Source organism: Stigmatopora nigra, chromosome 21, assembly GCF_051989575.1.
Source record: "Stigmatopora nigra isolate UIUO_SnigA chromosome 21, RoL_Snig_1.1, whole genome shotgun sequence".
Lineage (NCBI taxonomy): Eukaryota > Metazoa > Chordata > Actinopteri > Syngnathiformes > Syngnathidae > Stigmatopora > Stigmatopora nigra.
The window spans coordinates 7,556,545-7,574,595 of record NC_135528.1 but is presented as its reverse complement, the minus strand read 5'-3'; the positions used below and the strand labels follow the sequence as shown (position 1 = coordinate 7,574,595).

The 18,051-nt window shown below is 42.9% G+C and overlaps 1 protein-coding gene across 1 annotated transcript; it reads right to left on the bottom strand.

Annotated features, from left to right (window-relative positions):
* Positions 1–39: 39 nt before the first annotated feature.
* On the bottom strand, positions 40–16,631 carry rapgef5a (Rap guanine nucleotide exchange factor (GEF) 5a). The gene is made up of 26 exons (XM_077743441.1): positions 16,265–16,631; positions 14,643–14,693; positions 14,193–14,299; positions 14,005–14,126; positions 13,739–13,916; positions 12,435–12,516; positions 12,320–12,368; positions 12,161–12,234; positions 11,067–11,246; positions 8,990–9,132; positions 8,175–8,275; positions 4,627–4,705; positions 4,290–4,434; positions 3,763–3,854; positions 3,607–3,637; positions 3,460–3,538; positions 3,243–3,392; positions 3,059–3,156; positions 2,698–2,820; positions 2,462–2,640; positions 2,300–2,390; positions 2,158–2,208; positions 2,004–2,091; positions 1,857–1,921; positions 1,709–1,763; positions 40–1,640 (listed from the first exon to the last, which is right to left on the bottom strand). Exons 1-26 carry the CDS (start codon positions 16,406–16,408, stop codon positions 1,522–1,524), a joined length of 2,676 nt encoding a protein of 891 aa, XP_077599567.1. The 5' UTR covers positions 16,409–16,631; the 3' UTR covers positions 40–1,521.
* Positions 16,632–18,051: the final 1,420 nt, after the last annotated feature.

Sequence of the window (18,051 nt, the reverse complement as noted above, 5' to 3'; positions counted from 1 at the left end):
ACAATTGCGACTTACCGGAAAATAACACAAAAGTATTAATTTCACATAAACCTATAATTTATTCATTTCCGTTCAAATGTCCACATAGTAAAACACTTCTATAGAAAAGACATGTGGCTTGAGAACATCAAGTGGCCATGAATGTATTGCTTAGTGATTTACTTTTCTTTTTTTTGCCTTGAAAACAAATAACAGTTCAGAGGCATAAATTTACACTTATTACATACGTCAAAGGCTTCAACATGCCCTTCTTGCATTAATTCTTGAGCATCATGCAAACAGGTTTCAAACAAAAACTTTCCACAGTCAGGAGTGTTTAAAACACTAAAATAAAGCGAAATTTACTATTAATTATTTTACAAATTTCCCTTCACAGTACTGTAAACTGTAAAAAAAAAAAAAACGTCTCCAGGAGGACAAAATAACGTCAAAATAGCAAGTTACTCTGGTGCCCTCCTGTGGCCACAATATGGAACTCATATGGAGCATCATCAATATCCAGTTTGTCAATTTACAAGTGCACGTTGTTGCCCTCATTAAGAGAGAATTTTGGCAGAAAAATGAAATTATATCCATACCAAGTATTCCAGAAACATGCGCAGGTGACTTTCTGTCCAGTTTCTGTCTGCATTGTTGAACTTTCATTTGGCCACATTAGCAATCCACATATAAGAGCACAATGCCATTGGATTTTACCACAGCAAATGGCATGTGAGCTCTTTTATAGGGGTCCAATCTGAAAAAACACTAAAGCAAAGCATCTTAAAGTTATCTTCTCAAATCATTTTCCCCCCAATATAATTTTGAATATCTGCATCAACCATTAAATATGAATATTTGCATTTAGTGTATCTTTCCCAGTATCTACAAATCCATAATGGAATGTGTCTACTAACTCTTATTTGGCACTCCATTTTCGACATCTATTTGACTTCTTATGAAAAATATAAATATCCAAAAAGTATACAAAAATCAGTTTCCATATGAGCGGATAATGCATGCTGTATACTGTAACACGATTTTGTGGTTATTTTTGAGTGAGAGGCTATTCAATTTGAAGGGAATAGCACAAAAAAAAAGTACTTTGACGACGCGTTTGTGTAACATTTGACAAAATGGATATTTAGGTCCATACGTGGTAGAAATGTAGGTTAATTTCAATGTCAATATTGAAGTGTTAATAGTTTGAACACCAACGGCAAAGAAAACAAAAACAAAAACTTGGAGGTATGTTTGTTGAATGCTTCAACACTGACTTGTCTTTTGAGGTATAAAATTAACTGCACGACGATAAAAGAAAAAAACATCTACGTGGTAACATCTAGCAGCTGTGACAAAAATCCTGAAAATACTCAAGTGTAGCAAACGATGGACAAAACTCTTCAGTCGGCATTTTTTTTTTGAGAAAGGTCAGGAACATTGATAAATAACGAGAAAATTAGCGCATCACAAACCAGACAAATGGGCTATATTTAGCCGTATAGATACTGTACAATCCAATGACGTCCTTCCTTTTTGCTGCTAGGCTCGCGGTTCCAGTTTGTGGGAGAGTTCAAAGAGTGTCTGCTGATTGTCAATGATGTGTAAGTAGTGGACGCTGGCCCGCAACTCGGCGCTGTCCACCCCGATCACTTCGTTGCCTGGAAAGTGGATGTCAAATATATTAAAATAAAAAAAAAAAATGATAGAATCCATTTTTTTCTCTTACCCGTTTGGTCACTTTGGCAATGTCGAATCATTCGGACCGTGTCTGCGATCATGTGCTGTGGACATATTGAACATGAGTACATTTTTACTAGAAAAAAATGAAAAAAATAAAATGGACTTGACATCAATTTTGTTAGGAATCCACTCACCAACTTCTCAAAATTCACTAGGTTATCATGGAAGGTCTTGTTGCCCTCGTGGATAAAAGTGATATCTGCGGTCATAGAAAAAAAGAGAATAATGGGTTTTATTCAAGACATTGGAGTCACCTTAAAAAGGGATTTAAGGGAGCTCACCTTTCAAAAGAAGAGGCATGAAAGGGATCTTTGGAGGTTTCATTCTTTTGAAAGCTTCTCTGTAGGCTTTGTGGTTAAGGGACGGATCCTGGCACAACAAAAAAAAAGGTGAAAAAGGGGTTCATGACGAAAAGTTTTTGCATTTGCGCCTCACCGTGATCAGCTCCAACTCTGCGAAAAGTTTCTTGAACTTTCCGGGACATTTCTAAAGCGGAATAAAACAAATAAATGCACCCAAAGAGCGTTAAAAAGCGGAATAAAAGGGAAGCGAGACAAAAAAATAAATAAAAACTCACCTCCCAAGTTTGGTTGAGTCGACTCACTGCTGCCGTGTTGAGTCCCATAATGATGGCGAAGGCGGAGTTTAAATTCCGCTGCGTTTTACAACTACACGCACAAGTACGAGACATTTTGTGACGGCGCCAAGTGGTTTCTCGACAACGAGTGTGTGTCCTTACTGTGCGGCGATCTTGATGAACTTCTTCAGCAATTGCACCCGCTTGTTGAGCGATGCGCACATGAGGACTTCAGACATGACCCACTGCTGCACCTCGTTGCAGCGCTGCAGCAAGACGGAGAGCGCCGCCGTCTGCCCGCCGCCGGGAAGACGCCGTAGGGTGTAGTAGACCAGCTCTTGCTGCGGACATCAGTTTTCAAGTCACATTTTGCTTCTAATTGAGCAATTTCTGAATACCTCTTGGATGGATTTGAATAAGGTCCAGTCCAGGTGGGTAAGAGCCGCCGCCACGTCCCACGTGTTGATCCCCAAAAGACGCACCGGCCTCCTGTTGAGCTCGGCGCCGTCCGTTAAAGGAGGCTGCGCATAAAAAAAGACATTAATGAGTCAACATTATTCAACCATATTCCATTTGGTTAAAATAATCCATGTCATACACACTATTTTTACATTTAATCTGCCTTAAACAACATTATTTTACATCATTTACTACCATTATCACTTCACTTACTACACTGTTATTCCGCCTCAACATTTTTTCCACCTCATTTCAACATAAACTAAAAAAAAAACAAGTTTGTTTCACATGTAACATTACCAAAATCTCCACAAAATCCCTCCGACAGACGACAAGCTTCCCCTGCGGCGTCAGCGACTCGGAATACACGCAGTCGCTCGGCTGCAACGTCCTGCGCTCTGCAAAATCCCAGGATTAAAAAAGAATAATAAATAAATAAACACCTTTAAAACCACCCTGAGGGGAAGAAAATAAATGTCCTCACCGCCACTGTGGGAGAAGACGGCGAGCACAATATCTTCCTCGGAGCGGTCCATCTTCACTCTGACGATTCTTAGCAGCTCGTGAGCTTCCAGTGACGGGTGCGTGTGGACGCTCAGGTACGAGTCGCTGCTCACGTACACGCAGCAAATAACTGGGAGGGCACAAGATTTTTTTTTTACATTGGGTTCCATTTTTTTTCCTTTTAATTTTGCGATTACCTTCTCTCGTGTCGGGTGACGGACTTCGGAGTGGCAAAGTGTTTTCTTTCAAACTCAGTTGTTGGTGGATTTGTTTGCTCTGGTAGAGAATGTGGCGGTCAAATGCGGCAGTCCAAAAATGTACAAATGTGTCGTCGGGTTAGTTACCTTTTGGCTTGGTGGACAGTCTTCCACTGTGCTGTAAAGAGAGAAGACAGAAATTAGTCAGTGATAGTAATATAACAGAGTTCCATCCCCAAGGCCAAAGTTGAATTTCACCACTAAAGTGGAAATCTACATCAAAATTACAAAAATTAGACTTACTGTCTACGACGTAGAAGCTTCTGGAACTCTTTGAGGTCTTTTTCCAGCGTTGGAAACTCGTAGAGATCCTCAAGGACGCACCTGTAAAGATTCTAAAAGAGACAAAAAGGGTATAAGTTTAAAAATGGATTTAATATGAACATTAACAGTCCCACTCATGGGTCCTAAACTGCAAATATGCAGGGATCTGCTGTCCCATTTTTTTTGTTTGTAGATCAGCATTAGAAGAGAAATGTGGGGCAAAACGCTATTGTAAATCTCTGGCGTGTTGTTTAGCTCAACGTTATACTTGCAAAAATCTCAAGAGACTAAGCACACTTCTAAGCACGTGTCGTCGTCTCATTTCTCTGTTACTAGGCAACCATCTCCTCGGTTTGCACGCTCGGCAAGATTACGCCACCCCCCCGCCATCGAGCCTGGCCGCCATTTGGTTCCCGTGACAACCTGGCGATGAAGCCGACAGGTGATGTTTTTGTCGGATTCCGTGACGACGTGGACAATGTGACAGTGTGTGTGATTTGAGGCACCTTCATGAAGCCTCGAACGTGCTCCTCCTCTTTGAGAAAGTCCTTGTAGAGTCGACTCCAGTGGGAAACTAGCTGCAGGACCTTGCGCTTCCTGAAGAGGGTGTCCTTGCCCTCTTCCTGGCCTTGACTGCGAGCGCCGCTATAAGTGAAAAAGAGTCAAGGACACAACATCCCATCTCCATGTCATTTCTGTAAATAATTCTGTGTGAATGTGACTTTTTTTTTTTGATAACCGGATCTGTGCCCGGACGTTTGGTCGCTCGGACGTTTGGCCGCCTGGACGTTTGGTGAAATGAAGTTATATGTAGAAAAGTGAGTGAAAATGAGTGAAGGATATTGTCCCAGCAGAGCTTGACAAAAGTCGTGGGTAGACATGAAGACCAGGTAAGTTAACAGGAAGTCATCCAGCAGCATTTCTGGAGGAGGACATCAAACATCATTAGCAAAATGGTGAGAGGATTATTACATTATTAAGATGTTTTGATTGTCATTGTCAGTTGAACAGTTAATTTTAGTCGAGGATGCCAAGCACGATGATTAATTGATGGTTAGCGATATAGTACATGCACCGAGACATCAAATGTACAAAAGCCTGAGGGCATGTCTTTCACTTCGCATGATGAATTGGAGTACGCATTATTGCCCTTGTTTTTAGTGGCGTGTGTCATGTCATTTCAGCTCATGTTATTGACGTAAATCAAAAAGACACATCGCATTTGAGTCTATGTATTAAAAACTGACTGATTTAGGACCCAAAAAATAAGCCTCGTCCATTCTAAGTGATTTTCTTTCTTTAATTGAACACATTTCCCCAAAAATTTGGTCTTAAAATGTATTAAAAGCAAAAAAGTCAATGAAAAGAATGTATTAAAATTATTTTTTCGGGGTTTGTTTTTACATTTTAAATTATATTTACTACTAACATTAAAAAAAATCCCATTGACTTTTTCTAGTTACTTTATATGAAGAGTTACCGAGACAATTCTACATTTGACAACCTTGTTTTAGTCATTCCAATCTACAATTTACAATCCCCTCCAGCTAAATTGGATATCTATCATAGTCAACAGAAGCAAATGAGTACAAATCCTTGCAAAATTTGTGTTCCGTGACACGCTGGCTGCCGAGAGCGGAATACAAAAAGCCCTTGAGAGAAACCAGTAATGAGTCATTCATTCCTGGTCGTCCTGTGCTTTGCGCCTCGGAATATTCACCTTGGGAAAAAAGCGCGACCTGAAAATTGTTGGCTCCCGCGCCGAGCCCTGGAATCAATTATAAAAGACATGGCCGAGTCCTTCCCATCAATAAGTGATGAGCGCCGTCTTTAGATTCGCCGTCAAGTGTTTGAACGGGCTAGCGTGCGATGCTTCTGTGCACTATGGGATGAGAAAAGTGTGCTGCTAATCCGCCGGTGTGCTCTAATGTTATTATGCTTGTATGCGGGGACGGCTGCTTCGCCGCTTTACCGCGGGAGCGTGTTTCAGCTTGTTTGACATGCCGCAGAATTCGCTCGGCTGCAAAACAACGCGGGTATTCGAAGTAACTTGCTGTTTTATGATGCAGAAATATCGCCGGTCCTGGTTCTAACTGCGGTTGCTTAGGCAGGCGCTGAATGAGCAAATACGGAGATACATATTTGTTTAGCTCTTTTATCATTAGTTTAAAATCTGTGGGTTGATTTGACAAAAGTAAATGTGTTAAAGGTTTTGGTTACAATTTACATATATACATATATATCTATATATATACATACACATACATATACATATATATACACACATATATACATACATCTATATATACACATACATGTACATATATACATACATAGATATAAATATGTATATACATACATATAAATACACATATATATGAATATATATCTTCTGGATTAAACATCAAGCACCAAAATCAATGATTAATTCAATGTGATTTGACTCAATTAAAGCTGTTCTAATGTTGCGTCTGAATAAAAACGTTTAATTACGATCAAATAAGATCCATTCCACTGAGTTGATTTGACTCAGATTATGCATTTGGATTAAAAAGGGGAAAAAAAACAAATGACATAATAATGGCGAAGAATTGCAGGAAACGCATATTAGTCTTCCAATCCTTTTTCCGGCAAATAAAAAGTTGAATTTTGGTTAGGTCACAAAACAAGCCTTATGATATCAACGTCGTCACCATCGACGATGGCGACGATGAGCGCCCATGTCACCAAAGGACGCCATCGCCGCTTCCTTTGTCACAACGAGGCGTCACGTCGACACGCATCGCCGTCGGCGCGCTCGTCGGAGCGCGGGGGAAAATCCCGGGCCTATTGCAAACCCCGGCAGCCATATTCTCCCCAAACCCCCTGCGGCAGCAGCGAGATGGCCAAAGACGACAAAAAAAAGGTCAACTTTGTCCACCGGGACCGATTCCTGACGGAAATGTTCCTGAAGGCGGAGCGTTCGGTCCGACCGCACACCACTTTTCAGATCAACCCGCTGAAGAAGACGCACATCCTACCCGACCCTCCCACCAACATGGACCCTACCAAAGTTATGGCCAAAATCAAGGAAGTAGATTCCACAGATTACTTATCAAGTAAGCAGAAAAAGGACCCCAAAGCCAAGGGGGAGTTTTTATGGGACCCCGAAGCGGAGGAAGAGCGTCAGAGACAAGTCAATAACCAACGCATGAAAGAAGGCCTGGACGAGCAAATGCGGGAGAGGCAAAAAATCAAAAACGAGGAGAAAAAGACCAGAGACGAAGAATTCGGGATGGTCAAAATCATTAAAGAGTTGTACGAGCAAGAGTTGGCGGAATATGCGCAAAACCAAGCCGACGCCAAGAAGCAGCTGTATAAAGAAATCATGGATGACATTGACGACTTTCGCAATTTCAAGCAAGAAGAAGTACACCGGGAAAAGATGGAGGACAAACGTGTGGCGCAAATACAACTGGAACTGCTGGAGACTTACTGGAAAAGAAAAATGACCAAGAAGAATTGGTCCAAGAGTGGGAGGAGCAAGCATATGTAATCCAATTCGACGCCACGAGAGAAGAGAAGAGTACTTTCTTACGACATTCCAGTACGAGTTGGCCAGTGTATGTCAATCGGGGGCAAGTAACATCATTTCAGATTTTGGATGAAGTAAATGTGACATGATTTGTGATATTTGATCCAATATTTTCTCAAAGATTTATAAATAAATGGATCTAAAATGAGTTGTTTTTGCAGCTTAATGCCTGAAAGTGTTCTGGTTTCACGGTGTAGTGCAGGTGGCGACATGGTTGCACGGAAATAACAGAATGCGGGCAAAGAACGAGGCGGGGATTTGTTGCAACTCGTCGCTTGTCATTTCAATTTCAGCGCTCACGTTGGAAATACACGCCAGATTTGAGCCTAAGGATTAGGTAAAAGGAATAGGAATTTTGCAGGAGTCATGAGTTATCACTTGCCTGGATATTTTTGGTTTGGGATCAATTAACCCATTCACTACCAGCATCTTTTATAAAGAACTCACTAGTATAGGTTTGGAGTATTTTATAGTATTGTAGTTTTAATGTCATCAAAAAAAAAATAAGCATTAATTCTCATTGTGAGGTTTGGCTGTTAAAGTACCAGAAAAAAAGAGTAATTTTAGCTTAAATGAATCTGATTTGAATAATTGGATCATTCTGCTTTAAGAATAAATGCTTTTAATCTCCTTTGCAATTAATCTAGTCTAGAGATTAATCTAGAAATTGATATTTTTTCAACCATAAGAACTTCATTCAACTTAATTTACTTGAGTCAAATCAACAAAGTGCCAGCCCTCTCAGTCCAAAAAAAATGGACATCTAGCAACAAGTAAGTGACTACGACGTATGTAAAGTAGGAAAATCGTAACATACCGCTTTCCGTACTCTCCGGCGCCCCTCTCTGGTCATCCAGCCTCAGGTCGCTGAGCAGATGCTCCAAAATCTTCAGCGGCGTTCCCGACACCACCACGTACCTGAAAATTAGAAGACCCATAACCATCTACTCCACTCTTATGGCTCCTTGCGCCATACGTTTCGTTCTCCTGTTCGTCGATGAAACGAAAATAAGGCACGTCGAAGGCGTGTTGGCCTTCCTCAACTTGGTCGTCATCGTCTGCATCTTGGTCCAGGTCTTCCTCGGCTTGGGCCAGCGTGGCTCGCTTGTTGTTCGTCCTCATGCTCGGACTAAGATTTCATGGAAGGCACGGCGCTAGCTAGCTGTGTACGTGCTTGTCAAAAACTTTTCATGCTTTGAAAGCAGTCAAAAGTCAGGAGGGGGAGTGTTGCCAAACACACCCACTTTGTCTAACTCGCGCCTAATGTCAACACTCCCTTGTTAGTGGTTTCATTTCCAGGCCTCACGGGCAAAAAAAAGAAAAAATACGGGATAAATAGTAGCAGTAGTGGAATCCTTGTGAGTGCTTGTTTGATTTCTTGTCTATGAATGTTCAAGAAGTACTTGTGTGTGTGTGGATATGCTTTGTTTTTAGAGTTTAATAGTGCAATATGATGCTCCATTTCAGTCCATCATATATGTATTAGCATGAAGCTAACATGTTTTTAGGAAGAAATGAACATTTCGTACATGGATGCACACTTACCAAAATGTAGTCTGTTTTATGGATAATTACTAATAATGTTACTGAAATGAACCGTAATTTTTTGACGTAAAAGCCAAGGCGACTGACCTTTTGTCTTCCTCTCGGGAGCCTCCCCCCGACGACGTGGGCGAGGGCCGTTCCGACGGCGAAGTCAGCGACGACGAGGTCACTCTTTGCAGCACCAGTACGTCGCGTCCTCGTTCCTTCAGGCAAATCCTCCCGACCCGTTCCTGGTTTGACACAATTCAAACACTCATTACTCAAACTATTCCGAGTGTAAGAACATTTGTTGAAATTTGGCGTTCTGGGCAGCCATAGACGCATTTTGATTGGATGTCAATGGCAGGGATTGAGTTAAAAACGCAAAGTCGATGGGTGACTGTTTGTAGCACATGACACCTGCGCTGAGAATAAAAGCAGCACAAAAGAAGCGTAATAAGAAACAGGTGGAGGATCAAAAGAAGACGCGGAAAAGCTTCCCATCTCCTCCAGAACAGACAAAAGTGACAACCGACTCGACTCCAATCACCACAAAAAAAACAAATCGGGATTATGTAAGACGCCATTAGCCACAGCGCTGGGAACGCAGTACATAGGTTCGCCCATTTTCATGATATCCCATTTGACATGTGATTTCTAGTGCCAAGAACAACAAAAACACAAAAAATATACAAAAATAGATCAAAAGGAGTTAAAGCGAGTTATATCAGCAAAAAAGCACACCCAGGTGATTAGGGGGCGCCAGATAAGAACAAATTTAGCAATGGAGAGTAAGGGGAGGTGCAGATAGGAATAAAATAATATACAAAGAGGGAAGTTGAAGGCCATGGACGTTTATGTAACAGAGATTAAAAGGAAAGACAATGGAAAGTAGGCAGGTGGAAAAAAGAGGGGAAGTCATTAAATAGAGATTTTTAGAGAGTTTTATCTAAGGCTGATAAAAATCATTGTTTTGGTGCTGATTATTTTTCACATGGCTTCATCTTTTGGGTTCAAAACTATGTTGGAGTGTAGTTGGCATCAAATGACAACATTCCACTACAATTGCCCTTCCTCCATTTTATCTTTCCTCTCTTTAACGGGTTCAACTTAGGTCTGCCCGACTTCAAGCCCCAGAGATTCCCATCGGGGGAACGCGGCGCCGCCGCGCACCTGCCACGTGACGCGCCGTGCGGGGAGGAAAAGGAGCCAAAAAGGAAGCGCCCTCTTGATCTCTACACCATGCGTCATCCTATCTCTGTTATGATAGCTCCAGGGTTTTCATTCCTGGAAATGACGGACGGCAAAATGAAAAGTAAAAAAGCCCGGCCGTCCGTTAGCGGCGCTTCGGACTCGGAGAGACGGAGGCAAATGAAGCGCGCGGGGAATATTATCGCCATGGCAACAGACGGTACTCATTTGTCAAGGTTGGCTGTCAGGGAAAAAAAAGTCAAATGGAGTCGCCATGACAACCTGGTCAAAAGGAAGAGGTTCGGTTCAGATTCTCTTTCCTGCTCCATTTGATGCCTCCTTCTGCTCTTATTTCATTAATATTTCAAAGCCTAGCATTCCATAAGTGAGTAGTAGACCTACGGCATATTAGAAAGGAGTCTAAAAGAGAATTTCTTCATTTTTGCCTTTGCCTTATCAGTCATTTCTGTCATCAAAATATGGCTAAACAGGACAGCTTTTTATAAAAAGGTCTAAAAATAAATGAGTTCTTTTGATTGACAATACAAATAAACAAAAGGAATATTTAGTGGCTTTAAAAAAAAAACATCAGCCAAATGAGCTAAAATTTCAATGAAAAACCATCAGCTCAAAATGAGCCTATTGGCGTTCTTAATGCGACATTTCTCACTTGACGAGACATCATCAATCAAGAGACGCGCAACAGATGCCAAAAACGCGTGCCTTAACAGCCCCCGCTTCCTCTCGCTTCATTTCCATTACGGGTGGCTTCATTAACACCCTCGCTGAGAGCTAACGCGCTACCAGCAGGGCGCTAATACACATACGGAGATTGTCATGTTTACGCTGGGGGAAATGAATAGCATTTAAACGCCATTAAGGGAGAAATATATCCTAGTCAGAGTAGAAGGGTTACTTTTAATGATGTTGAATAAAGTTTAAGCTTTGCCCTTTTCTGAGGTGGGGGTTAATTTAACGTAATGTATGTACTTACCGGCTGGTTCCTGTCCGGTAAGCGATAGTTGTGGTTCTGGAGCAGCCGGCAGCCGTCCTTGGCTAGACGCTGAACGGCCTCCAGGCCCAGTCGGTTGGTGAGTTCCTCGCCGCCGCCGCCCCCGCCGCCTCCACCTCTGCTACCGCCTCCGCCACTTTGCAAGGCGCACACGCCGGCCAGCTGCAAGAAAGGGGGCGTGAACACATATCTCAAGCCGCAGTCCCAAGACATGACGGGAAACGGATTCACTTAAGCAATACAAAAGTAATCCGGGGATTGTCTAACTTGGCTATTCATCTTCAAATCCTCATTATTTCAAATCTTCTCTATTATACTCTGTAATTCCCTCGCTTTCTCTTTCTGTGGCGCTTCTCCTTTTTGTCTCCATGTCAGCAGATCTGGCGGAGAAAAGCGAGTGCCAGTGATTATCAGCAAAGTGGGCGGGAGTGTGTGTGTGTGTGTGTGTGTGGAGTGTGTGTGTGTGTACGTGTGTGTGTGTGCGTCCGTGTGTGCGTCCGTGTGTGCGTTCAAGTATTATAATCAGGATTTGGAAAAGTTTGAACCCTGTAGGCCGTGCTGAATTAAGAGCAAAACCTTTCATTGTGATGCAAAAAAAGGAGGAGACAAAAAAAGGATTGTTAAAAGTGTGCAGAGGAAACTAAGGATGCCAAAAACTATTGTTTTGATGGATGGTTAAGCACAGATTAAGACTAATTGGTTCACACTCAATAGAAATTGTGTGTTAATTACAGGGAGATTACTCTGAGTTTCATATTTAAGCAATGATATCCAAAAGGGCTCTGGGAAAAAAAATGGATTATCAATATGATGTAACTTTGCATCTCTTGTTTGGGGATCTGATTGGCTGCTTTTTGAAATCTTTTCAAGTCCAAAACGGATTGAAGGTCTAGCGGAAAGGCAGACTATTTTATTTCTAAATGTTATGCAAGAGTGGAGCCCTCACAACACCCTTCCTGACACTGTGTTTACTAGGGAAGCACCCCCTAGTGCGGCTGATAACACGCACAAAGCCCTCCGAGTGTTTGTTTGGACGGTGTGTCAGACTATTTTTTTTATCTCTTTTGTCATTTTACCGGGCTGTTTTCTGCAGATGGCGATCGAGCGTGGCGCTGACTGCTTTCCGGCGTCTCAGAGTCCTGCTCTGATACTGAAATAACAAAAAATTAAGTTATTTTTTCATGGAATTTCATCTTGTCTGGATGTAAAATACTAAACTTTACATGTTTACTCACAAGCTTTGCGTGTCTTTCGGGCAAGAGCCGCCGCCAACTCGTTTTGTACCTATTGGTTAAGAAAAGTGGTTGTTAAATCGCGCTAGTTTAGTGGTTCAAATTTATATTGACTTACCGTAGATGTGAGCATTTCTAAAGCTTTCATTTGAAGGATTTCGCTGCACACGTCGCGGTTTCCCTCGGAATCCTCTTCCGACCTGGGCACAAACAGAAATAAATGCAAAATAAGTAGACGTCCAATCCAGGCAGTTCGTTTTTCCTTGTTCTAAACTACGTGAACTCAATGTTTTGCCAGCAATGAAGAAGAAGAAGAAGAAGAAAGAGCGAGGCAGCCAGAAGCGCCAGACCGAGTCAGAATGTTGAAAAAAAAGATAATCACGTGTGCTCTGGCCATTATTTGGGCCGACAGTCAGGATAAAAGGAGAAGCTCATAAATGTTGGAAGAAATGGGCCATATTTAATCTTTTCATTTTTACTGTACACCGACCGTATCAAAAAGATTGAAAAGCCCATTCAAAATAAGGTCAAACCCTACGAGTTGACAGGTAGGATTTAGTCTTTTTTCATAATAGTAGCGACCATGTCTGTCAACCACATTGGTAATACAGTCATCGTATCGCCCAGTACTAATAGACGTATACATTTTGGTGGCGTTTCCATTCTGCGTCTAAAAAAATGCCCACGTACGCCGCCACGTTTTGTTCATTTATCCGAGTGACAGATTGAGTTCAGCAACGTCAGGAATCCCACACACGGTATAGCACGGTTAGCCGACACCCGCTTGATGTCTCCCACGCCAGCACACCCGGGATTTAGACATTTGAAAAGGGATTTGGATTGCTGCCGGAATGAGAAGAAGAAGAAGATATGCAAGAGAGCGCAGCGCTTGTGTCCGCTAATTCGGGCACTCCATTTTTTTTCAACAGGGAACAGTGTGTGGCTGTTCCTCTCCAAATTGAAGCACATCAATAGGCACTTAACAGTGAGCACCAAATTGACAGCTGCCTACAAGCGGATGATGTGGGTCGGATCAATCCAGATGCTAATGGTGTCGTTACACAACTCTGGCCCCAAAACTAACCAATAGCGGCAATCTGGCGCTTGCCGATCGCTAAAAAACATCATCAATTGCTCGTATTATCAATTTTAGGAACTCTATTACAGAGTTAATAGTATTTCTTAGATTAATAATGCAGAGATGCCACTAGATGTCCCCAAAGCAGAATCTATCAACATTTCAAATAGTTCATATGAAATGGAAACATGTGAGCCAGGGGAACACAAATTGGGAAATAATTAGCCACAAAGGGTGATGAACTTGATCTTTTTTTAAATAGGGCCCCCCCGCAATGCATGCTGGGAATTGTGGTGCCAAAACAGCAGTCACAACTGTAAAAGTTGGAGAAGATGGAGACTTACGGGCTGTTGGTTCTGTCTCCGCAGCGAAACTGAACGTAGGGAGCAAGTTGTAGGAGGAGCCTAACAGCTTCTGGCCACTCCCCTTCATTGGCACGGAACTCACAGGAGGTGGAGTCGCACTCCTCGAAACTGAACTGGTAATAAGTGTTGGAGTCGGAGAAGACCACTCGCTGGTCCACTAGTGAAAAAAAAACATGCGGAGATGATATTTACAAAAAGGTTCTTTTATGAGGCTTTTTTTAAACTATATTTTTGGGTGGTATTACCAGACAGGAGGACCCCAAGCTCCAACAGAACCTGCCACACCCGCACGGCGGTGGTCCGACATCGCACGTAAACGCACTGTTCGCAAAGCCACTGCACCAACTCCACACCAACATAACTGCGCCTGTGTCAATGGCAGTGAAGGAGTTAAAAAAAACAGAGGGACAAAAAAAAATACAAAGAAATGTACCGTATGATTCGGGCTAGGTGAATCTTGTCCTTGGCCGGGTACGGTCCGTGCGAGAGGAAGCCATTCCTCACGGCCCGGCCTGCACAGGGAAAACTCTGGGAGCAAGACTGCAAGAAATGCAAGGACAAAAAGTCACTTCAACATTTTTTGGCCTGTTGATTTTAGGTCACTCCCTGTTAGTTGGGAGGAAATACGACTTATTGGGGGAACAGAGGGGCAATTTCAGAGCTGCCTTCTAAAAAAAAAATCTACCTAGTATCCTCCTCCACGTTTTGTTAAATCTACATAATCCCCAAATCAGAACATCCATATTTACCATTTCCAACGGTACTTTCAACTCCCACAAAAAAGAAGCCCGCGGTGAAAAATCCTACAAGTGAGTGAGCTCATCTTTATTGAGCCAACAAAGACGACCAGGGATGATGACATCATCAGCGTGCGTGTCCTCACCTTGTTTACTGTGGGACCGGCGCTGGGTCCGGGGATTGTGTCAGGTGATTGCTGTTGAAAAACCAAACACACGCACATGTGTAAATACACTGAATCAACACAAGTGGGAGAAGAAATAAGAGGGCTTTTTCAATCTTTTTGGCTACCGTGCGTACAATGAGTTCCGTTGACGAGCGCTTCACGTGATGGACTTTACGCAAGAGACTTCCCGTGGCGACTATCTGACCTCAAATCAGTGAAACGAGACACTCTTACTCTCACGCTCAACACAAGTGGCCGCTTAATGGCTACTACCTTTGCCCTGGGCACACCCAATTTACCTTGACTTCTATTTCTTTTTTATGGAGCACATTTCGGTCTCATTTTGTCAACATTGTGAGATTGAAAATGGATTTAACTATCAATACACAGATGATAGTTTTACACCTGAGTTCAAACTGTCATGTCGCGTTATCTTAAAATCCATCGCAGACAGTTTAAGCTTTTTTCGAATGACTAACATCTCTTTTGTCTCCCGTCTCGGTCATCTCGCCAGCCCGCTGACTCATTTCGACTTTTCTGGCGCGTTCCGATCCCCCCACCCATCCCAAATAAATGCGCACGCGGGGGGTGCCTATTTGTTGTCGACGGAGAAGAAAGATGAAGGCTATAAAGCCCCCCCAACACACGCTGACACGCTTATCTGGGCGACGACTTCAAAGTGCGTCTGGGCGAGCGGCGGAGCGTGAGGTCATTATCTGCCGGCTCGGATTAGATTGCAAACAACGAGCCGATGGGTCACGAGGAAATCACAATGGAGACATCAAAGCGTCGATGGAGGAATGGAAACGGGGGGGGGGCAAATTGGCATCAAAGGAAAACAAAAACGAGTCGAAGGTTTTAGCGCCATCCACCACCACGATTGGACGCCTATTACCGTCAATGGCAGTGAATTAATTAAAGTGACAAAAACAGTAGATCAATAGTAGTGATCTGTAAAGTATGCAGATATTGCAGTATGTATCTAAAATCGTTGTAGTGGGAGGTCAAGAAAAAAAACGAACTGCCATCCTTCCTACTTCAAATGGATTGGGCGTCTAGCGCTGTCAATGGAAGACAATGAGTTAACCTGACCAAGCCAGGGAAGCAATGACTTTCCATTCAAGGGAGTCTGCAGTGATTTAGTAGTAAAAGACATTTTTTTCAAAGGATACGGTATTGCTACAGTGGTTGGGAGTGCAAAAGTTTAAAAATAAAGACTGCAAATCAGTCAGTTGCGAATGACGACAATCCCCCATGGAGACCCGGAGCAAGATTGATGGTCCTCGCTTGATGCTTTTTATCGTGTCAATTGAAGCCGTCAACATTGGTTGAGGCTGCGGATGATGATGATGATGAACAACGCGTGGCGTATTCGAACGCCACTTTTGCACTGGCAGTCTAACCTGAGGCCGGTTGCCTTGACGACCGCAATGTGAAAGTACGGTAGGATACGGCAGGGAGCCTTATTATAGATGAAGGCGCGTGCACGCCCGTGCGCAAACAAACACGAGGCTGCGACACTCACGCTTGGGACAAGTCGTGACGCGAGTACGGGCAAAAAAATAATAAGCCATCTTCGGTTCGGTTGTGATGCTACTCACGCTCTTTTTCCGCAGGTGCAGTCCGTGCTTAAGCAATCCTGGCAGGTCTCGGATTTTGTGCTTGAGCTGAGCCTGGTCCCGCGCGCTTCGGTTCCAGCGCAAGCCCGCGAGCAGGCCGTCCTCTGCGGGCTCCGAGTCCTCCATGACGGCGCCTTGTCCTCGGGGGCCGGCTCGGCAGTTCCCCCGCCTCTGCCGAGCGCCTTCAATGGGGCATCTGCAATGGAGTGTCGCACGACTCAACTCGGCTCGACTCGAAACACTTGGCCTCAGAACTAGCTACTATATTGGAGTTGTTCCGCAGCACGGCTGGCTGGCTGGCTGGCACACCTCAGGTTAGCAGGCGGCGTGACTAGGCGTGCGCGTGCCCGTCATTGAACTGGAGCGTGCGTGCGCGCGCGCACGCTCACCGTGACGATGGATTGATGATATACCTGGGATAACTTCATACCTTATAGGGGATGTACAAATGCATAGATTTGGAATTTGGGGGGTAATGACTGAAAATATAAATCCTTTTTTAATTTAATTTTTAATTTTCTTCACTATTATTATTGTCTTAAATCACTGTCTTTTCATTGTAATTATTATTTTTGAAATCATGGTGGTGAATAAAACGTGGGAATAATTGTATATTTCAAATAAAATCCTATTTTAACATCTCAAAGGTAACTCGTTTATATTTTCTAAACATATTTTGAATGTGAGCACTTTTTTAACAAAGCTGCTCCTATCTGAGTGCAGTGAGGGGGGGGGGGGGGTTGCTTGCTATACATTCCAGTTAAACCTGATGTAAACGGCAGGTGAGTTGAAACATGAGTGGCCTCTTTGCGGTGGCTCCCCTTCATTCAAAGCACTTTTCAGTTCCTTCTTACACGCCGCCGCTGTATAGTATTTGAAACACTTTGAAAATCATGACTAAATGTGCTTTTTACAAGGATTCATTGGTGGTAGGGATGCGGCGATGGATCGACTTACCCAACAACTGCTGCGGCTATTTGATCTTTTACAGGTCAGCCCCGAGTAGAAGTGGCACTAGACAAAAAAAGCACAATGAAAGGTAAATATTTAAGTTGCAGTGGACTATAAGTGGATTTTTTTTCATTAGTGTCTTGTTAAGCCTTAATTACAAAATAGATTGGACGTCTACGGCTGCCAATGGCAGAGAATTAAGTGTTGGGAAAGTCCTGAATAAGAAAAGAATGAATTGGAGGACATTTATGTCGATGGAAGATGAAACAAGCAATAAAAGTGATGAGGTAGACTGGTAGAGGTTCAAATGTGTTAATACTGTCGTCTAGCGGTCACAGTGAGAACTGCAGCATGTGAGGGTTTATTTATTATTTAACCTAGGCTTTTTAAAAGTATTTTGAAGGGGCAATAGTTACAATATATGAGTCATGTTTCTCCAATTTTATCTTAAAATAAAAAGTCCTAATTTGGCTTAATACTTTCTAGGAAAAGCAACAAAACAATAATTAGAAACATAAGCATCCACCTTTCTTTTGAATGAGACAAAACTAACTAAACTTCCTCTTGGGCCTTTTCACCAAAATGAGGAAGAGTGGCCCCTGACGCTTGCTAAATTGTAACTTTGGCCCAGCGCGAGTGACGTGACGGGAGCAGGATTTGCCACGGTGCCTTGACTCACCGTTTCGCTAGAAAGAATAAAAGGAATCGAAAAATATTGAAATATAAAATGGCAAAGAGGGAAGGAAACCATGGCAGTGTCCAGGATGAATGATTGCACTTTGGGGACTTTTCATACATTTTTTGTTGTGGTTTTCCAC